The sequence below is a fragment of the Taeniopygia guttata genome, chromosome 1, assembly GCF_048771995.1.
Source record: "Taeniopygia guttata chromosome 1, bTaeGut7.mat, whole genome shotgun sequence".
Taxonomy (NCBI): Eukaryota; Metazoa; Chordata; class Aves; order Passeriformes; family Estrildidae; genus Taeniopygia; species Taeniopygia guttata.
In genome coordinates, this window is record NC_133024.1 from 37,510,363 (window position 1) to 37,528,318 (window position 17,956).

General features: G+C 37.3%; 1 protein-coding gene across 1 annotated transcript in view; it reads right to left on the reverse strand.

Annotated features, from left to right (window-relative positions):
* Window positions 1–17,956, reverse strand: part of SLC36A4 (solute carrier family 36 member 4) — an 88,387-nt gene that overhangs the window by 42,253 nt on the left and 28,178 nt on the right. The window contains 2 exon segments of the mRNA XM_030269316.4: window positions 3,677–3,846; window positions 9,202–9,371. Of these exon segments, the coding sequence (XP_030125176.4) occupies window positions 3,677–3,846; window positions 9,202–9,371 (340 nt within the window).

Consider the following 17,956-nt stretch of genomic DNA (forward strand, 5'->3'; position numbering starts at 1 on the left):
AGTAAAAAGGGTTTTTTTCTTGCTCTCCGAGACAAGCTGACCTCTAGAAAGACAAAACTTATACCTTTCTACATAAAAGTATTAAATGATCTTCTAAAAATTCATCCAGCATGGTCCAGTTCCTTCAGAAGCAGACTAAAAAAGCTTCACACTTTAACAATTAATTCCAATGTGCTGGACATACAATCCTATCATGCAAAAGGCTTGGCTAAGAGCTGAACCTTGGGCATGATGCTCAACCTTTACCCAAGTAGATGCTGCAAACACAGATCCTAACCATATTTGTGACATGTGTTTTAAATATGTAAAACTGGGGTAAATACTTTCAACATTATAAAACTTTCACCCTGACAAATGTTTCAAAGCACTGAGGTTATCTTACATTCAAATACCACAAATATCAAAGCAGTACCCACACAAAACACCTACCTGCATATCTCTTCTAGCATTTTCCAAATCCCATGGGGACTCTTGTCCTATTCTTTCTATTTTCCTGTGTTTCCAGTTTCTAACTTAGCCCACCACAGTGATGATCAGTCCAACTTTTAATCCTATTTCTGCCGAGCTAGCTAGACATCCAGTTCCCACCTGCTTTCAGCATCCACCAAATCCAGTCTCCAGCTCTAGGCTGGACTTTTAGCACAAGCTTAGCTCACCCCTCCAAGCAGCACACCAGGTGCTCCCCTAGGTTGTAAAATAATGGTTTATGTCAGGATTTTCGAAGTATGGTGGTATCTTCCTACTTGCTACAGCATCTACAGTGAAATCCAAACAAAGATGAAGAGATGTTTGTCTCTTGCAAAAGAAATAGAAAAAAGCAGAGGAAGCAGAACATGGAAATCTAAAAATGCAAAAGATTCTTGTGATCATTCTCCTGCAATGCTGAGTGTCCAAAAGTGAGCAAGTAAGTAATGAAAAGCCCTAAGCAACACAGATGGCTTTTGGGTGTGTGTTAGATCCCCAGTCAGTTGTTAAGTCCTTACTTAAAACAAACCTTATCAGACCAGAAAAAATGACCAAAAAAAAAAAAAAAAAAAAAAGACTCCTGTGTCTGCTTCTTCCAAAAGAAGTTTCTCATATACCCCAACAATAAAACAATGACATAATTATTGAGTAATGCAAAAGCCCCAAGAATTAGTAATAAGTGATTTTTCATGTCTTCTCTTAAAAAGCTAATGTGCTACTTGCACACAGCTGAAGTTCCTCTTCTCAAGAACTATTTTCAAGCAAGCAGATTCCCTTTAATCAGTGTATGACCTCTGAATGGTCCAGACATTACAACATACTCCGTCACTGATATCAAAACCATTTAATTTCTAAAATTCAATTTAAATGCTTTGGATTTTTACTTTCTATTAAAGAAACACTTTCTGAATCATTTTAGGAACCATGTTCTGCAGTTGGACAAAGTGCAGATAAGTGAAAAGTGATGCTATTTAAATTAATTCTGTTTAAAACCAGTGCTTCAACAAAAAATGAAGATTAATGTAAGCATGGGAGCTTACACAATTGTTGGTGAAAAAGTATTACAGCTACTGCATGCATACAGTTGTAGAAACCACTTGAGAAAAACCTGAAATGCCATTAGGTTAATACAACACATCACATAACAGTTTGGCAAATATAAAACCTTTAAGAGCAAACTTTTAAGGTTACTTTTTTGTGCCTTGCAGCAAACAATTTAATATCCTCAAATATCCTAGTAACATCCATAACACTTCAGCAGCTCCATTTTAGACATTCATATCACAGGTAAGATACAATGGCATACACTAGGTACAATTTTACTATACATATTTTTTTCAAAGACATAAAGGCAGAGCATTCTAATGCTACATCTTTATATATATAGCTATATCTTTTGTATATATGTATCTTTTCACATATATAGCCAATTTTCTTTCTTTTTCTACTTTCTTTTCTTGGACATTGTTTCCCAGTTTTCCCTTTTCGGACTACCCAGAAATTACAAAAGGTAATGATAAAATTAAGGAAAAAAACCTATGTCTGAATATTATGAAGTCATTTAAAATTTTCCAAAGACAATCAGAGAAATGTGTCTTTAAGCCTGTTCACCACCGACTCTTCTCATCAGACACATACATGGAACTATCTTACACCTATAAATCCTTGAAGTCTTTGGCTGTAAGCAGTAGTTTGGATATACAACACTTTTAGCTTTTCAAAGCTATTGCAATATCATTACCAGGGCAGGTGATAAGGGGCACATAAAGGGCAACAGAGATTGAGTAGAAGTCGAGGGCCTCATGACAGCAAGGCGTGGTTAGGACTGGAGATCTAACTGGTGACCTTTTAGTGTCCTGGAGAGACACTAAGAAGTGTTTTGAACCTTGAAGATTTTTCATCTAGATGTCTCTCAAGTATTACAAGAGCTACTCATCTATCCTCAATCTTAAAATCTTAATGCCTTGATCACCTGAAGTAGAACACAGGCTATAAGATGCTTCAGGAGATATGTACTTCATCATTCGAGAAAAGTTTGGGTTTTCTTTTTATTTTGTTAGTTTCACAAGGCAGATGTGTTTTCAGAGCTGCAAGTTATTAGATTGATGGTATTTCCCCTTGCTTACTGTAGTAATTAAATTGCACTGACATTAAACTGTTTTTCTCAACAGGTTTGACCTTAAGAAGGACTCACTGAATGTTAAAGTTTTCTTTTACAACGATCCTTAGGTGTTATCCAGTATACTAGCTACTGCATTCATCAAGGGAATGGAGCCAATAAACTTAGTATCTTCTCTTTCATCAATACTTTCCCCTAAAACACAAGGTTTAACTTTTTTGCTTATTTATCAGTTTTGTTTGTTTTTAAGATATAAACAGCTTATTTCAATATAAATAGTCAAGCCAAGAAGTCAGCTCTGTACTAGAAACAGTTGTTTTTAATAATGTCTTTAAGAAAAAGTTGCTATGTCATTGAGCACTTTGGCTGGAAGCTGTAAAGGCAAAGCTGAACATCCCCCACAGTTCATTTTCTTCAGGAATATAGATTTCTGGGTGAGACCACACTCACCATTCAATGTCAGCTCTGCTGACTCCTACTAGCACATCTCAAGCAGCTGTGAGAAAGCAGGGACACAGTAGGAGGGAAGATTAGGGGACAAGCAAGGAAAACAACAGGAGTAACAGGCAGTGAAGGTAGAGATGCAAAACCACTTTGGAGCATTATCATCTAAAATAAGTGGCACTTCATGAACTCCGTGACCATGCATCCATGTTTGCCAATGGTACTTTATGGATACAGACCCAGCACATCTCTAGGCTTAATCCTCAGATCAACAAAACAGAAACGATTTCTCCATGACAAGCATGTAGTGAAGAGCACATAGATAAATGCTGACAAATCTCAGCAATGTGTATCTCACTTAAAAAATTTTATTTGAGAAAGGCTTATTTTTCAGTTGGCAGCTTTAGGGTATTACCAGCAAAAGATATTGTTGTCAAACAATTGGTCATACCTACTAAAACAAATGTGGTTAAAAATACAACATTAGTTTCATTTATTTGTAAAAGTTAAAATGTAGTGAAGTATTGAAACAAAATTTTAGGTTTGCTAGCCTCCAGAAAAATAAACAACAAAGAATATATTTAAATAACCAGGTCCCAGCAAAATGTAAAAAACAAGCTTTTAAATGGATGTTCTGCACATACTTACAGGTTGAGCAGACTAATAGTGCTCTCGCCACAAGCTCACTGAGTAACTTCCACTTCTGCCTCACTCTGGAGGTGACAACTGGAATGAGAATCTCAGCAGGGACGTAGAACTGAATCGAGTATGTCACAAAAATCCCAAAGGAGTACAGAATTTTTACAGACTGATACAACCTGTTGAAAACATTTACAGTCATGTAAGTTTGTAAGTTAAAAATTCTTCATAAAAAATTAGCTTGATAACAGCCCTAAGGAGATACACATGTATGTATGAAAAAGTATTTTTTCCTCCAGCAAACATTAATATAATATTTTAACTGCCCAAGAAATTGAAGAAGATAAGCCAGCTAGAGTAAATCTTCCAATAAAGGGCAGACATCCTTACCACTCTTATTTGTGGCTGATGAAAAAAATGACAAAGAGCTATCCATGCCTCCAACAGGTTTAGATATATGCTTAATTCATGCTGCATTAATTACAAGCATTTGTCGTTACTTGCAGAAAACTGGCAGAAATTGAGTCTCTTTGTATGATTTCCTTTCTATGGATGTTATAAAAATTTTGGGTGAGGGCTTCAGTCATTAAAAAGATGTTCAACTGAAGCAAAGCTGACATGCATAAGTAAGAAAATAAAAAACAGCAGAAAGAGTAGGGAAAGAACAAATAGGACCTTGATCTCTGTATCTCTCAATGCCTGGCAGGGGTCACTTAAAGCATTCTCTCTTCGAATATCACAGTCTGTATCTGCATTAGTAAATAAAATGCAGCCAGAACTGCTTTTGGCTCCTTATCCTATGGCTAAATGGCACGGCATGGCAAAAATTTTATCTGTACAGCTCAGCTCTTTTCCACCATACTTTCTATGATTCTATGATATGAGGAAGAAAAGAAAAATAAGTTTCAACTAAAAATACATTTTGATTAATAGGTCTTAAATTATCTGTTTCAAAGGTTTGACCATCACTGTACACAATGTACAGGGATTCAGGGAATCTCCAAAGGCACATTCAAATGGACAGAAAAACTATTGCATCAATTTACATGCTGACATAATGGTGTAGCTAGTTTAGAAGCTGCTGCTTTTGTGACACACATCTTTTTGACTGCTCATCAGCTTTTAGAAATTTAGAGGGGAAAAAGAGCTCTGCAAGACTGTCCTTATTCCAGCAGTTTAGATAGATTTTAGCTGGTTAAATTTTAGCTGACCAGATACCCAGAATTCACCTCTACTCCTCAGGCTTCCGACTACCCCAAGCCTTTACAAAAGTAATTTCTAAAATATATTCAAAAACAAGATCAGTAAGCATCTCCATTACACTATTTTTTTACAACTCTATGAGGATTAAAACTTTCCAAATTAAAAAATATTTTTTATATTACTGAGATGATTTTACTAGAAATTTAATATTATATTCCAATCAGAACAAGATGACTCCTTAGGCTACCTTTTAATAAAAATATAAATCATTCATATGTGCTAAGCCTCTTTTCAATTTGTCATTTTAGATTTCATTATACCAATTTTAAGGCTAGAAACATTGGCAAGCAGAGCAACAAAACTTGCAGAACAACACAGCTAGACCAAACAGAGCAATAATTATGCAAAGCCTTTGTTTGAACTAGGCCCATGTGAAGTCTTGTCAAACTTCAATACACCAACGTTTGTATGGTCGTTAACTTTTGGGATTCACAGTAAGGGAACTGCTGCACAAAGACTCATTTGTATCTTAACAAATAACAGATAGTGGAAAGAACCTTTATATTCAGCCTCAAGAAGACAAGAACCCAAACGAGAACAAAGAAGAAATTTTTTACAATGAGGATAGTGAAGCTATGGATGCCCCATCCTTGGAAGTGTTCACAGCCAGGCTGGATGGAGCTTGGAGCAACCTGATCTTATAAAAGATTTCTGTGCTCATGTCATAGGGATCAGAACAGATGATCTTTAAAGGTCCTCTCCAACCCAAACCATTTTACGAATCTATGAGACCCAAACCAAGGACAGTAACAAGTTCTAAGGCAGAATTTGCTATAATTTACATCTGCAAATACTGAAAACTACTAAGTCCATTTTCAACATATTCTAAGTAATAATTATGCTGAGTGACAATTTGTACTTCCAAACACCATCTAAAATAGAACAGCATCAAGTCATTATCCAAAAGCACCAATCTAGACGGGGTGTTTTTAATACAAGTAGTCGTCTATTAAAATTAAACTTAAGAACTTAACTAGTCTAGGGCCTGTGCACGTCTTCTAGTCAATTCACCTGTGAGGACATCAAATAAAACTCAGAAAGGAGCAGAATTTTTATTTCATTTTCTTTATCAGGAAAAGCTTGTTTTTAAGACAAAGATTGTCCAGCTGGAATTAAACAATAAGCCAATTCTCACTGCCTAGATACATTCCAGGTCTTTTGCCTGACTGTCTTCTTATGAAAAAATTCCTCTGCTCCTTGCAATTTCTCTTGTTCAAACTGGCAGCTTACTGGCTTTTTATGTGAGGACCAAATAGCAAAATACTGTCCTACAGTTCACTGGAAATTTGTTTTGCTAGCCCAGTTAATTGCAACCACTTGTCCCTCAGTACTGTATCAGGTAGACCCACAGTCCTGCACAGCAAGGGCATCATACATCAAAATCCTTGAGCACACCACTGAGCTGCTTCTCCTAATTTTGTTTGGTGCTCTGGGGTACTCTCCAGGGTAAGACAAAAACAGATGACTTTGTTAACTGTGGATATGTGCCCTGAGCAGCTTTGAGGTTATTACGCTTATAATGCCAATTTTCAACCCTATAGAGTATCAGTTTCCATTTCTTTTATTATCTGTTTCCTTGCATTAGGCCTGCAAAGCCATCAGCACAAAGATCATCATCATCACATCTGCACTGTAGCCAAGAGCTATTTGAAAACTCGTATGTGAACAGCTCTGTTAGACAGCAGGGATGCAGAATAAAGTTCATTCTGTTGCTTGCATGAGCACAATAAAAAGCAACAGTGAGTAGCAACCTTAGCTTATTCCACATTTCTCTCACTCCCTGTTTTTTAATAACACCTCTCCTTAAGGCACAAATAAACCCAAAGCTACCATTTAAAACAAGTTTTTTTCACTAATCTTATAAACAACAAGGACTGACATGTTTTATTAGAAATAGGAGTATTTTTCCTATCAGCTGCATCACACAGAACAGATACAGTAAACACTTGCAGATTTCTGGTGGGTTTTTTTTTGTTTTTCTTTTTTTTTCAGAGAATCACAGAATGGTTTGGGTTGAAAGGAATCTCAAAGATCATCAAGTTCCAACTCTCCTGCCATGGGTAGTACCTTTCACTAGATCAGGTTACTCAAAACCTCTTTCAGCTTGGTCCTTAACACTTCCAGGGACGGGTAGTCCACAATCTCTCTGGGAAACCTGTTCCAGTGCCTTACCACCCTCATACTACAGATTTTTTCTTAATTTATAATCAAAATTTGCCTCCTTTACCTTAAGGGCATTCCCTCTTGTCCTGTCACTACATGCCCTTTTGAAAAGTCCCTCTCCAGTTTTCTTGCAAGCCTTCTTTAAGTACTGGAAGGTGCTGTAAGGTCTTCCCAATGCCCTCTCTTCTCCAGGCTGAAAATCCCCCAGCTTTCTCAGCCTGTCATAGGAGAGGTGCTCCAGCTCTCTGATCATCTCAGGCTGTCTTCTGGACTTGTTCCAACAGGTCAACATCTTTCTTGTGCTGGAAGTCCCAAAGCTGGATGCAGCCCTGCTGGTGAGGTCTCAGTAGAGCAGAGCAGAGGGGCAGAATCCCCTCCATGTTCCAGCTGCCCACGCTGCTTTGGATGCAGCCCCAGACACAACTGGCTTTCTGGACTGAGAATGCTCATTCCCAGGTCGTGATGAGCTCTTCATCCCCCCACACTCCCAAGACTTTCTCCCCAGAGCTGGTCTCAATCCACTCTCTGCTCAGCCTGTACCTGTGCTTGGGATTGCCCTCCCTTGCTAAATTTCTTGTGTGTGTATGTACAATGAAAGGATATAAATATATATGATAAGCAATATCCTCAAATACCAGTATGGGAGGGAGGGAGGACGGAGTAAAAGAAGGAGTGAAGGAAGGAGGGAGGAAGGGAGGGCGGGAAGGAAGGAAAGGAAGGAAAGGAAGGAAAGGAAGGAAAGGAAGGAAAGGAAGGAAAGGAAGGAAAGGAAGGAAAGGAAGGAAAGGAAGGAAAGGAAGGAAAGGAAGGAAAGGAAGGAAAGGAAGGAAAGGAAGGAAAGGAAGGAAAGGAAGGAAAGGAAGGAAAGGAAGGAAAGGAAGGAAAGGAAGGAAAGGAAGGAAAGGAAGGAAAGGAAGGAAAGGAAGGAAAGGAAGGAAAGGAGGTTGGTTAAGGCCCAAATCTCAGTTGTTACAACAGCAGTATAAAAACAAAGAAAGCAAACAAGCAGTAAGAAATAGATGAAAGTTCTAGCAATGAAAAATCATTCATCCTTCAAGACACGTTTTTTATACTCTCATGTATTAAACATTGGAATCAGTCTGGCAATTAAACAAAACTTCTTAACACTATTAAAAATGCATAGTTCACGTTGATTCCAAGGAATGAAAAGCAAGAAAATAAAGTGAAAAAGTAATACTTAAAAATCAAGAACATTCTTTACATGTGTTCTCCTCTTTTTCAAAGAATAAAAAAGTCAGCATTCAGTTCATCAAAGCAGGGTTTTTTTCCAATAATTTGAGATTTCACTACTTTAATAAGCTACTACAACAGACATTGAAGAAGCAGATGCAAGTATATAACCTGTTTTATACTTGATTACTTGATCAGAATGAAAACATTAAAATACTTTTCAGTTTTAGCACTTTTGCACTGCTGATATACCTAAATTTAGGCCTATTAGACAAATTTAAAAAATTAATTATATTAGAGATTAGTTAGAGTACATCCATCCACAGACAGATACAAAACTAACTATACAGCAGCTGAAATCATCTTCAGCATATGACATGTGCAGCCCTCATAACAGTTAAAAAATAGCTAAATAAAAAACTGTAGTGTCCTTGAGACACTGGCAAACATGAGCTTCATTCTCCTGATAGGAAGTCATCATATACACTATGCATGGACTTGCTCTTGAACTACAAACCAATTCATCTTTGATGTCTTCTATTCCATTTGTTCACCTGCTAAACTCAGTGATTACACTAAAAAAGGGCACTACATTACCAGGATATCCAAGGTAAAATTAGCTCATTGCAGAACTGCATGACACCTTGCTGCAAACTTCACGTTCCCTCCTTCAGCATTCCTGGAACTAGCTCCTTCTAGAAATGGAATGCTTTAATATCATTGATCAGCATTTATAATATCATTGATCACCCTCCATATACAAGTCCTTTTAATATAGAAGAAACGACTGGGTAGGACCACAGCTCTATCGTGGCTTCATTTAAAGTCTTAGCACCCTGATGGCACTGAGGTATGGGACAACCTTTCCAACATTTCTGCCCTCTAGGTTACTGCTTTTAAATCACAGAGGCACTTACCACTTATCCTGTGGCAGGTTTAAAGTTATGCTGCCTTTGACTTCATCCCCAAAGCGCATATATCCCAGGGTGGCCAGTGAGATGTACAGTGCCATGACTATTGCCATCCCAATGTTCAGTGCCAGGGGGAAACGTGTGCTGTCCTTCATTCTGTTTTCCAATGGCAGTACCTGGAAATACAGGGAGACTCAATCACATTTTATGTTCTCAGAGTAAAACTACTTGTCGCCCCTCTTTTAATGCCAAATCCAGAATTCAGGTGATTTTATAAATAAGTAAGATTATTCTACAATAATGTTTTACTGTTTGGATGGTCACAATGTTTCCTGTACCCAGCAGAAAAACTCAGTTATTGAAAAGCACATTTTTTGTTGGAAAAAACCATCAGTGTGGAATTATAAAGCAATATTTATAGGTTAGAAAAACTGCCAAGAGAAACTTATGGCATCGAGATGAAAATACATAAGCAATGAGAGTAACATGAAATTATTTTTGGTAACAAAATTTTTCAGAACCCAAGGATATTTCTCCTATTCCTATCATGTATGCCTGCACTGTCAGCCTCCATCACAGACAAACCTACTGACACACAAGCTCAGCCTTAGCACACAGTCTTAGGCCTCCCAGCAAGGACTCTGGAGTCCATGACTACCAGAATGCAGTCCCATGCTCTTTTTCATCTCTCTGACAGTAACAGGGCCAGGCACACTAAGCCCTGCTTTTCTTAAACATAGTACTTTGAGCCTCACATAGTCAAGCCATCTCACTGGGCCTGTCATCCCTCCAAAGTGAAGACACAGGTGTTGCAACTATTACTGCATGAAGTTTGCTGGGGATTGCCTTCTACTTGCACTCTACAGCATTTAGAAAAATACACTCAGTAAGCTCCAACTTAGGTTTTTAGACACTCAGACAAAATTGCCAGGCAAGGCAGTAAAACCAAGTGACAAGCTCACATATTGGTCTTCCCACCTTCAATTTCACCAGCAAAACAGATCCTTTTACATCATTAAAACATCAGCTAAAGGTACATGGATACTCCTAGACAAGCACACTTTTCCCACCCCTTTCAGGAGAACCGTACAGTCATCTCAAATACTCAATATGAGATATAGTCCAAGATTAATACATCTAAGTGAAACATCCAAGATTCCATTGATGCCTTAGGATTTTAGCTTTTCTATTTTTCATATATTTGTAATCCTGCAATTCTTTAGTGTATAACTCTAAACTCCATATACAGTTTATAAACTACTGTTTTCCCATTCTGGTCAGATAAAACAATTCCTCTCTAGACATGGGAATCAAGGACACCTTACCATCTCAGCCCCAAGAGATGTAAACAAAAGTGAGTGGGAGGGGCAGCAAACTTGGGGTAAAATGGCTTAATTACCTGAAGTTGTAATTGGTAGATTAACCCCCAATATGCAAAAGGACCAAACTTATAAAAGTATGGATCTGTCATTCATATTTGTATGTAGCCCCTGTGGGGGACTTCATCTGCCCTATATGTACCTGAAGGCCCTTTAATAAATATAACTACTTTTTATTCTCTTAATTTTGTCTGGCCTTTGTTTTTAGTTAGTCCCAAAAAGGCATCACTATGATGAAATTAGCTAATGAAGATCTAGGCAATACAGACAGTAGAATAAAGTTCGCAGTTCAGCTTATCTTTCAGTAGACATGCAGGTTATATTTGATGATGGCACTGTTAATTAAAGAAGCTTGTCATCCCTGGTTAGCACTTATGTCATATCTAATACAGACAAACAGTCTCAATGCAATAGGGTCACCCTGTAAAAGCTAGTGTTCATCATACAAAATTGCTTTTTAATTGGCTGAATTTAATATTTAAGCAATATGAGTTATGAAAAAAGCAGGTTTCATCCACTAATTAACAAACAAATTGATATATCTGTATTGCTGGCATATTATTTTCTATACAGTAATTACTCCTTTCCTCTAGTCACCCACTGACATTTACTTCCTGACTTTTAGTAGCATATCACTACTGCCAGTCTATACCACATGGCCCGATTTCTCCTATATTTCAAATCACAAAAAGTAATTTTACACTTGGGAACCGAGAGGTCCCTAAGAAGGTGTACAATTAGAGGCAATTTTCATTCCTATTCAATTAAAATGCATTATACATGTTAACATCTTTATATATTTCAGAGCCTCCATTGCTGATGTTGTTCCTCCAGAAAAGAACCTGAACTTGACTGTAACTTGATCTGGTGGGGAATGCAAAATTTAAACAAAGAAGAGTTTCAAAAATTAAATCAATTTTTAAATGAGTGTTGAGCAGCAGGAATAATACAAAAAAAGATGTGGTCTGTAACAGACTGGCCAGGATATCTGCCTTTTAAATATTTTTCTATTTTAACAAAGTTCTTTTCTCAGGCAGACAAGATTATCATAGAATTGTCTATCTGAAAATCAGTTCATAAAGGAAATAAAGGACTAGTGGCGCATACTATGTTCAGTGTGCTTGAGTCCAAAGGAAGCACTGAAATTTTCTTTTAAAATTTCTAACTATACTGAAATTTTTTATCTTTAGCATTAAACCAAACCAGTTTAGCATTTAACCCAGAAGACTCATGTTTCTCCAAGAAAACAAAAACTTTAAAAAAAATTAAAACCAATTTAAAACCATTATAGGACAATGCTCTTAGGCATACACACTCTGCCTTTAACTATCCACAAAGCTAGTTTACCCACTAAATGCAATTATATCATTTGCTATATATTTATGAGTAAATCAGAATGAAACACACCCATTTAAACTCATGTTATCATATCATCACGTTACATCTATCATTTTTGCTGAGTGTAAGAAAATGAGACACTATACAGGATAATAAGACTAGTGGTGAGAGACACATAAACATATGTAGACCTTGAAATCATATTTTAAAATGTCAATTCCTCGCGGCTTATCCTTGAGTTAGCATCAGGAGTACGCGTGCCTCCAGGCTGAACAGATGAGAATGCTAATGCAGCCCTTCGTGCATCCCCCAGTCCAGGTAAGAGTGCCCCTGCCCAGCTCAGCTCGAGCCTTCCCAGGTTCAAGTACCCTCGCTGAGCAGCAGCAGCAATCTCAAGACAGCTGTCATTGCAGGAGATGCTTCCCTCAGTAAAACTGAACCCCAAAGAAATTACGCAAAGAAATTGAACAGGTTTGATAGAGTATCCAGTATCACCCACTCCAGACAAGCTAAAAAGTTTTGTAACTCACAGGATTAGCATGATGCCAAGTAACAACCAATTACATGTATATCACACAAACGCCCGGCTCCCTACGCTGTTGAAGCCCGTCAGGATCCAAAAGATCAGTGGAGTGTTCACCAGGAGACAGAGGCTGCCAGGAGAGATGATGTGAGCCAGTGCTTGTTCTGACACTGAGTCACTGGTGGGCAGCTACTGGATAGATCTTCACTATAAAATTTCTTTCCAGTCCCTGCACAGCTCCTCTTGCAATGACTTCAGAAAATCTAACATTTCATCTGAATGCAAGAGACAAGGTTCTTTTCACAAATGCTTTTTAGTTCTGGTTTTACTGCTGCCTTTCTGGAACCAGGAGGTGAGATTAGTTAACATTCAAAGATACATTTTTTACCCTTTATATTTAATGACTCTCTTCTGTGCTTCTGATTTCCATGCTGTACTTTCTTCAAGGTCTTTCCCCTTCACTTCACACTAGTCCCTGTCATAGCCCTAAACACCTATGAAATCAGATGTTTTAGACTAAGCTTATTCCTTTCATATTTCTCAATTTCCATCAGTTTTTTTTTTCCTCACTGAGTAAACTCGTTATCATTTTTCTCTGTCAGCTGCTTCATAGAGTTTTTCCTACAATTTTTGAGACATTTGCATACATCACTACTATTATACTCCTTGAAACTTGGTTCTTTCAGTTACAATCAACCTTTGGCTTCTTAAAATTGCAGAACAAGCAGAGTACATATTGCTTTCATCTACCAAATAAATTCAACGCTACCCATAATTAGCTGGCATAGAATCATATCTGAACATTTGAAATAACCTGGCTAATCTGGTATCATCCATTATGCAAAGTGCTTTCCCCTTCATTTCAAGCTGCTTGAAGTAGGTATAAACATACCCAGCCAGTAACACCATTGCCTCCTCATCCCTTGCCTTGAATATCCTGCTACACTCACAGTCTTCCTGCAAATAAGCTGCAGGGGACTGCCTAATTTTAACCAGAAATTTCTCCTGTACTTTTCATATAACTGCACCAAAAAAAACCCCACAAGAGAATTCGACCCGCAGGCAATCAGATAAACTTTTATTTCATTTTCATAGCCACTGAAAGCTAATCTTGTAATGGATAGCTTAAGAGCAGACATGCTTAATGTTTACATACAGTCACCTTTCAGGAAATCCCACTAAAATGGACATCCTTTATCCCCTGCACTTTTAAAGTAAGTATATCACGTAGACAGCTGTATAGAAGTTTTGACTGGCTTAAGCTAGAGACAATACAAGAACTATGGAAAACTAAAACCAATATACTTATCAATTTACTCGGGGGGGGGGGGGGGGGGGGAAATCATCTCTTATCATGCCCTACAGCAGCGAAATAAAGCCCTGTTCAAAGCAAAGAAGCTGATAAAAAAGGTATTCAAGATATGTAAACCTAAATTCTACTACATAACCTCCAAAATATTAAATCCTCAGCAGACAAATGCAGTGCAAGCCTGGCCCATTCCTTCTTTTCTGCAGAAGGTACCAATGAATTCATCTGTTCACTGAAAGATAGATTTACAACCACACAGCCTACGGGGGAACTGTCTGCTGAAAAAGTATAGTTACCTCAAGTAAAATAATAATAACAACATACATCATTATTATATTGTCATGTTTGCTTGCCTGTCCTAGTGCATCTCCTCTTGCACTGTACAGAAAAAGGCCATGCAATATTTTGAGCAACAGGCTTCTATTCCATCACTTTCAGATACATTTTTAAAACTCACTCTCTTTAGTAAGCTACAGAACATCACTATTTAGAACACGTACAATAAACAATCCAATTTTTCTTAACAGATCCCTCATGACTGCAAACAAAAGGGCAGCTACTATTACCCAAGGAAAAATGCAAGCCAAATGGTGACTGTACATCAATTTTTATAGTAAAAGTTTTATATGAAATAAATAAATCCAGAAGACAAGTTCTCACTACAAAACACACTACCTTCTGAAATGTGCTGAGCAATTCCAATCACTCCAAAAACCAATCTCCTCAGACTCCAGTAAAGCCCCTTTCCACTTGTTTCATGAGGAAAAGTAATTACTCACCTACACAAAAAAACCAAACCCAATCTACCACCCTATTCTGACGGCCTTGATTTAACAATGCTTGAAGGAATTGTGTAAATCTTACCTAGCTTACCATCCAAACTTTGCACTCTCCAGGGGTTCCTTCTTTCTTTTATTATGTTCAAGAGTTTATTTATTACTTTATTGTTACATTTATTTAATCTTTAGCTTGCTCTGAAATTTAACAGACGTTCTGCAAGTTTGTATATTATCATGTCCTATGACTTTGTGAACCAAATACAAAAAATTTCTCTCCAATGAAAACTGAAACTGATAAGGCAGTATTTTTGTTCAGTCACCAATATTTTAAAATATTTTTAAATATCTGTCCTGTCAAAATCACTGCAGTGTTATATGCTTTGCTGGCCTTTACAACAGTATGTAGTTTTATCCAGCAAAAGATAAATGCTAATAGAAAATTATGTTTCTAATTTATCAGACAGTTCCAGCCCCCAGTCACTTGGACTGCAGCCTACAGACTATACAGTACTATGGACTAACATGCTCTGTATAAATTATGCTACTCTCGAAATTTCCACAAGGTAAGTGATAAAAGAAAAAACTACTTAGAAATTCAAGTGTTGCTGAAGGGCATATTTCATACTACTGCAATAATACATACAGATGTAGAATATGATTGTGTATTTCTGGACTCTTTCTGGCTCAGGAGGTAAAAATGAAATTTCCCAAAGCTGCAATGGCACTTATATGTTTATGCCAGCCAATGATCAAACCCACATTGAATTAAAGTCCCCTCAAAATAAGTTATAATGATTACTAAGTTCTCACCTATCCCTACCTGCTTCTTCGTAGGCAAGAGACAAAAAATTTACAAACTTCAGTCTGTTTCAATGCAAATGGTTTAAAATAAAATGTCTTCCCAAAAGGTCTTCTATCTTTTACCTGAAATGCTCCTCCACCCATATGTTGCTTTAGTTTCTAAGGGGATTTAGAACAAAGTATACACATATTGCAAGGTCCTGCATAGGGCTGTGCAAATTTCATTGCTGCAGAAGTGAAAAAATAAATTGCAATGGTTTCCATGGAGGACTAAAAAATATAACAGGAAATAAATGAAATTAAGGACCTACAAAATTTTATAACTCTAAACACAGAAATTTCTCTGCCCTGGGCTAAGGAGCCTTGAAAATACAGCCATATACACGCCTGGATCAAAAGTTAAGAAACAACAGGACCCCAACACAGACAGTGTTTTGCATGCCACATCTTACATTTACATGGCCATCATTGAAAGAAATAACCATCCAATTCTGAAAAAAAACCCCAGTCAATCTAAACAGAAGGAAGACACTGATGATTTTACTTTCCTAAGAACAGTTCCACACAATTCAGCTTGCCCTGAGAGCACACCACCTTGACAGATGCACTACTCATCACCTTTCCCATGACACACCCACACAGCTCAAGCACAACACAAGGCAAAGAATACACAAAGATAAGTTGAAGAACACACACCACATCACTTCCTGCTATAATCTGCTCACTCCAAATCCCTTCACCATTACAACATTTTCCCTTTCTATCTCTCCCGTTTCTTAAAGGATTCTTTCTTCTGCTGCTCCTGACAAATCAGTGTAATTTTTTACCACCATGTTTATGAGGGAGCCATTACAGATGCCTGCAGAACTGCTCAGCAGTACATTATTACGGCTCTCAACTCTGGGAGAACATGTATTAATAAAAAATTTTAGGTTTAGGACAGCTATTCTTCAGTGATCATTCAAGAACATTACTGAGTTTAAAGTTCCTTTGACAAAATAATAGGTTTATTAATACCTAGTATTTTCAGCCATATAATAAAATAACTTTTTCCAGCTGTTGTCTTCATCATCCTTGATTTTAAAAATAAATACCTTGGCAAAATATTTAAGGCATAAACTAGAACTTAAACTTTTTTTTATTGTTACATATAGACATGTTACATATAGACACAAACATCAATGAAAAGCCTGCACAGAGCCTATTATGCTGCTGATTAAATGACAGACATGAAAGTCTAAAACCAAGGATGCAAATATTTATTCTAGCTAGCTGCTCTCTCCAGGAAAAGTTATTAACATTTCTGCATCTTCAGGGTTATATTCAAAACCTTTCTTACATCATGAAGACTTACATTTAAGGACTACTTGGAGAATTCCAAGCACAGCAGGTAACTGCTCACTCAGAACATAACAAAGGAAATCCTATCTAGCCGTCACAACTAAGTTCAAAAACACTGAAGTTTAGAAGACTTACAGAATGATGGGCCAGGAGAACAAAAAATCTGGCTCCAAAAAATCAAAATAAACTGGATAAATATTCCTGCCTGAAATTATGCTTCTTAATTATATGTAACATCAGCGTAAGTAGTATGTGTATCACTCTGCCTCTACTGCATGTATCATTAAGGCAGACAAGTCTTTCATCTAAGACAGGGTCACATCTTAAAGGGAAAATTAGCTTCTGTACCTCACTGAAGCTGTCTCAGACCCCAAAACCCACCTGCCATAAGCTGGCAAGGCAGAGCACGACAACTTGGCACTCTTGTCATTTACTCTTTGCCCCCTTTTCTAAAGTCATCAACCACATAATGATTAAGAAAAGTTTCAGGCAAGTAAGCAGTAAACTTAAAATGCCTTTGTTCTCTGATTCTGTAAATGCATATGTATCGTAGGCTTTCTAAAGAAAAAGAAACATTTGAAGGTTGCAAGCATTTGTGTGGGATGCTGCCTGAAAGAAAGCTATCCTAGGGGCCTTCTGTTTGTGTTATTAAGAATTGCCTTTAAAATAAGAAGTAATAAAAGTAGAATATGCAAAAACCAATGGTTCTCCAGGGTGAAAGCAAGTTTTTCCATTCTCAGGAAGTGCAGATTACTGGTAAGGAATATTTAACTTGATAAAGAGGTGATATCAAGTTGTCTGGTACTTTATCAACATTCATCTGAATTGGGCAGATGCATATTTTTAAGAGTTTCTGATACAACGTCTTTGTATCTGCTGTATCTAACAAATTTCTCTGTTTCTATCACATTTGCTCATAATCATTTCCTGATTTTGCACAGTAGCTACAACACACTCACTTCTTGCTGACACAACATCTGAAGTCCACATTTACCATGAATGTTTAGTAGTAGGTCATCTCCAGAGTCATCAAATCCAAAAGCAAAATCCAAATACAAAAGCATGCTTTTTCAAATACAAAAACATCCTCAGACAAGTCCTTTCATATTTTGAGGATACAAGCCTTTGCATCATCAAAAAGAACACCAATGGAATTGATATACCTTGGTCCAAAGAGCTGGTGCCACAAGTAGATTTAGATGATGTCATGTTACCTGTTAAATGTCTGCTTCTGATAAATACAGTCTGGTCTTAAGGACAAGGGAAGCATGCCACTGGGTTTCTTTTTTTT